Raw genomic sequence first — 6,638 nt, forward strand, 5'->3', positions numbered from 1 at the left:
AAATAATAACATTTAGTTAGAGTATTTGGTTATACATTTGAAGTTTAATCTTATACTTTTTGCACAACACTTTTCAACTGTTACATTTGATTATTTTGATAACATTTTTAGTTTGTTATATGATATAAATCATAACGATTTGTTACGCTTATAATATGTTTCTAAATCATAACATATAGTAATAAAATTTTGTTACTTTAGTCTGGATAATATATTTTAAATTTTATATTGATAAGTATACTTATAAGGTTTTTTTTTAATTAAAAGATTTTCATTATTGTATTTTGATAAAAAAAAATCAAAATTAATCATAAAATGTAATTCTCAATAGATTAATAAACCATAAGTATTACATTAAACAATAACTAATTCAAACCATGAATGTGTCTACTTCATGAGATCTTAGTTCTAACTTAAATTTGAAAGCATAACATAATAAAGTTTTATAATCTTTTACTTCAAAAATGAAAAACAGAAACCCTACAAGATACACAAAAGTAAACTATGCATGAAACTTGCTCCATCATTCCATTCATCATCCTTTGTGCACTAGTCTTTGTTGGGAGTTTATTTGCTTAGCTACAACAAAATTTAAATAATTAATACTTCAACTTAAAGTTAATAGTAAACTAAAAGAGTACATAAAAAAAGTTAATTAACTAATTATGACTTTATCAGCTGGCCATGCAATTATACTACCTATAGCATCTTCTATACTAGTTATTCATCCCATTTTCCATCATCATTCAATCGGTAGACCTTAACTTTATGTTTTCTCTTTAATCAAGTAAAGAGTTCTTTGTACTAGGTACTTGAAAATATATATGATCATAATATTTTGATCATCTCAACCTTTTTTTCAATTCTTGTTTTGTATGTTATTAACATAAATGAACAATCAAGCAGTGGTAATAATATATACCATATGAATACAATTACAGGGTAATCATGTATTAATAATTTTTTTGATGATAAAGTCAATAATAAAATGAAAAGTATACATAAGGTGACCAATATTCATGAAAATTTGGTAACTCTACTAATTGTACATACTTAAAAGTTAATCTAAGCATAAAATGGAAACTTAATCTAACCATAAATAAACCTTAACAACACATTTGTCTTCTAGGTTTTTCAATACCAATCATATATATTCAATAGCTCTAATGAAAACAGAGAATTGATGTTCATATACATAAACATGTACAAATATCTTTATATATACACATATATTATATCGATTACAAAACTAGATCAATTAAAGCTTAAACTCAAGTATAATCAATTCAAACAAGGATCTAACATAAATGTAGAAGAAAGTTAGGCTAAGAACATGTCAAAGGAGTGCAAGAAAAAAAATTGAAACATGTCTAGTGTTTCTTAAGCCAATGTATACTACTATCTATATTGTCACTATCCAACAAAAATTAATGATCATAGTTCATACAAGTAAATACATATCAAAACCAGAATCAATATTAAGAAGTACATCATCTAGGTCATGCATTGAGAATCACCTTGAATATTTTCCTGGCCAAATACATTTGTGCAACTAATACAATACAACTTCCAAATGTATAATAAATTTACAATAATAAACTTAGGCAATAAACTATAAAACAACAAAAATACTTTGAAAAGTACAAAGCTACAAGAGAAGGATGCATTATCACAATAGCTTCAAATATATACAATCTCACATAAAACCTTAAGCACATAAAAAACCAAATTGGACATAACTTAAATCAAGATAAAATAATAGAGCTCTATAATATATACAAGAATGTAAAAAATTGCTTATACCTATAAGCAAAGGGGAAGCAACATTTGCCAAGTCCATCTTCACACCGTTTAGTGCCCCAAGCATATGTATCCTAGCAATTATTCTCATTAGTCCTACAAAAGTAAAGTAGTAAAAGCTCTGTTAATATTTAAATGAATCAATGGCAAACAAATAAAAAGGTACACAAATATTACTATATAAAGAAGACACTGAGTTGTGGCACAGAACATTAAATGGAAAAAATTATTTAAATGAACTCAGTCTATTTTCAAATGGAGAACTATTATACCGTAACTACATAATGAGAGGAGTTCAAATCATTTTTATCTTATTTTCATCGACTAGCCCTATATCCCTAGATCCTCTCAAACATCGAATCAATGAAAAATTATAGATACAAAATCCTACAACTCCCAATCTCAAAATAAAAAGCCTAGTAACAATAGTAAAATAAATAAAAGAATAAAAAATTTCCAATAATAACCCTAAGATCAACATTTCTCAACTTTAATATTTAAACATTCAAATCATGGATATGGAACCCATATAATCAACATTATAAGCAGTCAAATTTGCTAAAAAGGCATGATCTTAAGATAATCAATATAAAATAGACCAGAACTTTCACCAATTTCACAGAAATGATTCTAGCCCTAAGATATTTCATCTTCTACAAGATAAAAAGATAAACAAGAAAAATGAAGAAGAAAAATGGAAATAACACAGTTTATGAAAATCTAGCATTGAATCCAGAAATACTAGTTATAGATCTTAAGCTTTAGAAATAAGTACCTGCAACTACATTAATGTTAAGTCAGTTGTCTCCACCATCTCTACAATTTACAGAATATAAAAACAAGAACTGAGATATATTTTTGAAGATGAAAATACATTTATGCAAACAAATGAGGCTATTAATTGGGGATTTCAAAGCCTGCTAGGGCTTTGCTAATGTCCAACCCAAAAAAATTATAAATCAAATATAGAACATATATATCTTACAAATAGCGGTGGGAAGGGCTTTGCCGAGAAGAGAGAAGGGCTGAGGAAAGAAAGTGACAATTGAGAGAGGGGTCGAGGAGAGAGACTGGCGAGATAGAGTCATGGCAGAGACAAAGGGAAAGGAAGAGAGAAAGGGGAACTGAAGAGGCTGAAGGGTGGAGAGGGTAAATTATTTTTAATCAGGGTGCACGTTGTTGTACCAAAATTTTTAAAGTCCCACCTTTTTTCTATTATTTGCAAAAGGCCTGCTTTTTATTAATGGAAACAATAACGTGTTTTGGAAAATGCCCATATTCAATGTGATTAATGTGGCTTTTTCTTGTAAACTAAAACAACTAGAAGGATTTTACTAAGATATATAACATTTAAGACAATTATAATCAGTGAAAATATATATTAAAAATGATTCCCGCATAAACTATCATCTAGTTTTCAAGACACTTTCCATAAAAGTAGAAGCAAGAATTACCTAGGATGGCAAAGATATTAGAAGTGTAAATAGTTAAAGGATCATATGTACAACCAAATACTATTGCTGGTATCGAGTCAACCTAACAGAAAATAATACTTCACATCAATAATTCGTGTGTGTTAATTTGGTCGTTATAATAACATTTATAATAATGAAGGAATCACATATAAGAATATTAGAACGCACCTTCACAATTCAATATAAAACAATTCCAATAACTACTAAGTTTAATAAGAGTAAATAATTTATATCATGAATTCGACATCAAATGTTGGATGCAAGTAGACCGAATATGTGTATATAGAAAAACTACTCATAAAAGCATTTATCATACTTTAGTCATCCTCTTCCTACTCTAAAAGATAAGTCAAAATTTATGATTCAAGTTATCTACTACAAAATTTACTGACTAACAATACAAAATGATTATGAACATATGTTGAGAGAGAGAGGGAGAGAGGTTAGAAAGTCTACCTAAAAATTTGTTCCAACTACTCAATGCAGTATGGAACATTACATAACAATTCTTGAGTTGGGCAATTGAATTTTCATTAGAGAAATGACATACCCTGTAGACAAGTCCAAATCCTCTCTCTCCCAACTTGTTAGCAGAACTGAAGTCATTAGTAGCCATCTTCAGCTCAGCATAATTGAAAGTCAATGGTTTAACATCCATCCCTAAAATCTTTGCATGCAAACCAAACATAAGGTGATACACATCATATACATTTTCAAACACGTTGAAGTGTACTAATCTCTCTATTACAAGCCATATTATTGCAGTTTCTTTAACATTTGGGACAGTTGGATGGCATTAAGGTAATAAGAATACCTTCGTTGTTGTAGTTGTTTTGAGAATTCTTTTTTCTTTGAAGAAAATATAGAATTCCCAACACACAGAAAAATATTGAAACCCCAATACCAACAGAAGCCCCTACAATCAATCAGTCCTCTTGTTCTTCTTGGTTGGAGATCCTAAAATCAGAATAGTCCCATTATCCGTCTTGGTTGGAGGTTTGTTACTGACTGTGGGAATGAAATCTTCATGATGGAAGCTCAATAATCAACTCAAGAATTAAACTTTTATGGGAAGAAAACTGACTTTAAGAATTGCATCCAAAATATTTCACTACATATTACCTGGGCTGGCACTAATGGCTGAAATAGAGGGACCATAAGTACCTTGCACAGGTATGCAATAAGTACTTTTTCTAGCCCAAAAAAGATGGATTTTAAGGTAGTTCTCTCATATTCTAACCTTATAGGTCTTTGGAATAAATAAATAGCATACATCCTTTTGCTGTCGTAAATGCTTCAAATATGTTGATTGTTTTTTCCTAAGATCCACTGAAAGGTTCTGAAGATCTATTGTAAGTAATCATTGTCATAATTTTCCAATATCGATCAATCTGCAAGACAGAAGAATACAATAAATCCATAGAATTTTCTGTATATGATAATGGCTTTAAAAATTTCTCCTAATCCACTCCAACGTGATGAAATTAAAAACCATGCATACTAGTACTATTTACCTTTTGAGTATAAAGAAACTAGAATTTAACTCATAAAATAACTAAAGCATTACACAAAAATAAGTGGGAATTTTATGGCAGCAAAGATTAACCATGAAAACAATACATGTACATTTTTCATAACATTAGACTCCTCGAAGGACCCTCTGGCTAAAAATTTCTGTAATCTCTTTTTGGACTTTCTCAACAAATTTGTAATCTTTTGTGTAAGAGCCTCAATTGTTCATTGATCTTCTCTTCCATATCAAAATGAGGGCATCAAAGCCTTCCCATGAACCTTAAATAGCTCAGACATTTTGATCCATGCACGTTGAATATTTGCATTTATTTCTTCAAAATCATCCACGCAATTCTGTGGTAAACCCACCGTAAATGCATCCTTTCTCCATCCCAACAGATAGCACATAACATAACGTGATATAATCAAATCTCAAACCAAAAGTTAATCAAAATGAATGCTTGGAAAGGGCACAATGGCCAGAGCACAAAATTCCCAAAAACATCTTACACAACAAATACAGAGCCAGATATTACGAGGATCTAAGCCCCTTAGATAATTTCATTCACTGAACAAAGTAAACAACTACACAAAGAGCAAATAATATTAACATTAATCATCCACAACCAAATTACATAGTAAAAGCCAAGCATTTTATATAAATCTTCATCATCATCATTATTTTTCTTTCCATAATTGTATGCATCAAAAAGTTTCTTTAACAAAAAATAATTCAAACGATACCCATATTTAAGTCAAATGACCTTCTGAGAGTATCGTTGAATTGCGTAAGTTCATCACAAAGCACACAAAAATGAGCGATTTTCTTTTGTTAGCAGGACAGGAAAATTTCTAATCACTATAAACATCAGCTTCAGACATTGTAGCAAAGTAAATAAACTCAAGTATTCAGATTAATTAGGTTCTAAATAAAGAAGATGAAGAAAAAAATTACCTAGAAGGACATAAACTCAAGTATACCGCCGTTGTGTGTTCCGGAAGCTCGTACCGACATTGTGAGGCAGAGATAGATGAGACGAGACAAGAGTGAGAGAGGATAAGTGTGTGAAAGAAAGTGAATGGAGGAGAATAAGCTCTGCAACAGAGTGTAAGAAAGAGAGGCAGAGAGGCGGCAATGGAGGCTGAGAGAAATTGTTTGGGTATGTTGGTTTAGGTATTAAATTTTGGCTGAGAGAAATTAGACCCAAAAAATTTTCATTTGGCGCCTAGGTATATTTCATATGGTGCTAAAAATTTTATTATGTGTTTTTTTTAATCTTCTATTAATAACACTTTTAAAGATGTGTTATTTTTTTACTTTAATATATACTAAAAATTGTTGTAGTGGTACCATTCAACCCATTATAAAATTTTTGGACAAGCATCAACTTTTTTATACCATGATGCGGGCACTTTCTTAACAACTCTTTGAGTCTCTCCCATGCATCATACAACGATTCCCCTTCCGTCTGGTAGAAATTATTAATTTCTCCTCTCAACTTTGCAGCTTTTGCTGGAGGGAAAAACTTTGCTAGGAACTTCTGGGCTAACTCCTCCCATATTGTGATAGAATTGGCTTCTAGCGGAATTAGCCAACTCTTCACTCAGTCTCGTAGAGAAAATGAGAATAATCTCAGTCTGATTACATCATCACCCACCCCATTCATCTTAAACGTTGCACACAGGTCCAAGAAATTGGCTATATGCAAATTAGGGTGTTTAGTAGGCAACCTCCCAAACTGAACAGTAGACTGCACCATTTGTAATATTGCCAGATTGATCTCAAAATTATTCGTAGCAATAATGGGGTATTTGATGCATGAATGCACTTGAGTGACAGTAGGAAGCAAA

The 6,638-nt window shown here is 30.7% G+C and overlaps 1 protein-coding gene and 1 non-coding gene across 25 annotated transcripts; one reads left to right on the plus strand and one right to left on the minus strand.

Annotated features, from left to right (window-relative positions):
- Positions 1-304: 304 nt before the first annotated feature.
- Positions 305-6,022, minus strand: LOC133777847 (cold-responsive protein kinase 1-like). 24 transcript variants are annotated; one of them, XR_009868878.1, is made up of 7 exons: positions 5,743-6,022; positions 4,398-4,666; positions 4,090-4,232; positions 3,826-3,942; positions 2,576-2,616; positions 1,804-1,896; positions 305-579 (listed from the first exon to the last, which is right to left on the minus strand). XR_009868878.1 is itself a non-coding variant. In XM_062217598.1 (3 exons), exons 1-3 carry the CDS (start codon positions 3,961-3,963, stop codon positions 536-538), a joined length of 369 nt encoding a protein of 122 aa, XP_062073582.1. In that variant the 5' UTR covers positions 3,964-4,083; the 3' UTR covers positions 305-535. The 24 variants fall into 24 exon arrangements, 1 of the variants encoding a protein (XP_062073582.1); XR_009868874.1 differs by having other exon boundaries at positions 4,090-4,283; XR_009868873.1 differs by having other exon boundaries at positions 4,090-4,298.
- A 160-nt stretch (positions 6,023-6,182) lies between these two features.
- LOC133781086 (small nucleolar RNA R71) lies at positions 6,183-6,289 on the plus strand. Its single transcript, XR_009869882.1, has one exon. It is a non-coding gene; the product is annotated as a small nucleolar RNA R71 (small nucleolar RNA).
- Positions 6,290-6,638: the final 349 nt, after the last annotated feature.

Source organism: Humulus lupulus, chromosome 5 (assembly GCF_963169125.1).
Source record: "Humulus lupulus chromosome 5, drHumLupu1.1, whole genome shotgun sequence".
Lineage (NCBI taxonomy): Eukaryota > Viridiplantae > Streptophyta > Magnoliopsida > Rosales > Cannabaceae > Humulus > Humulus lupulus.

What these genes read in the sequence shown, in the direction of transcription:
- LOC133777847 (XM_062217598.1), bottom strand. Translation starts at nt 3,963, where the DNA reads ATGTTTGGTTTGCATGCAAAGATTTTAGGGATGGATGTTAAACCATTG. An exon ending in TAGTTGGAACAAATTTTTAG is followed by an intron (nt 1,897 to 3,731) that starts GTAGACTTTCTA and finishes TTACTTTTGTAG; the next exon opens with GACTAATGAGAATAATTGCT. An exon ending in TGCTTCCCCTTTGCTTATAG is followed by an intron (nt 580 to 1,803) that starts GTATAAGCAATT and finishes ATTTTGTTGTAG; the next exon opens with CTAAGCAAATAAACTCCCAA.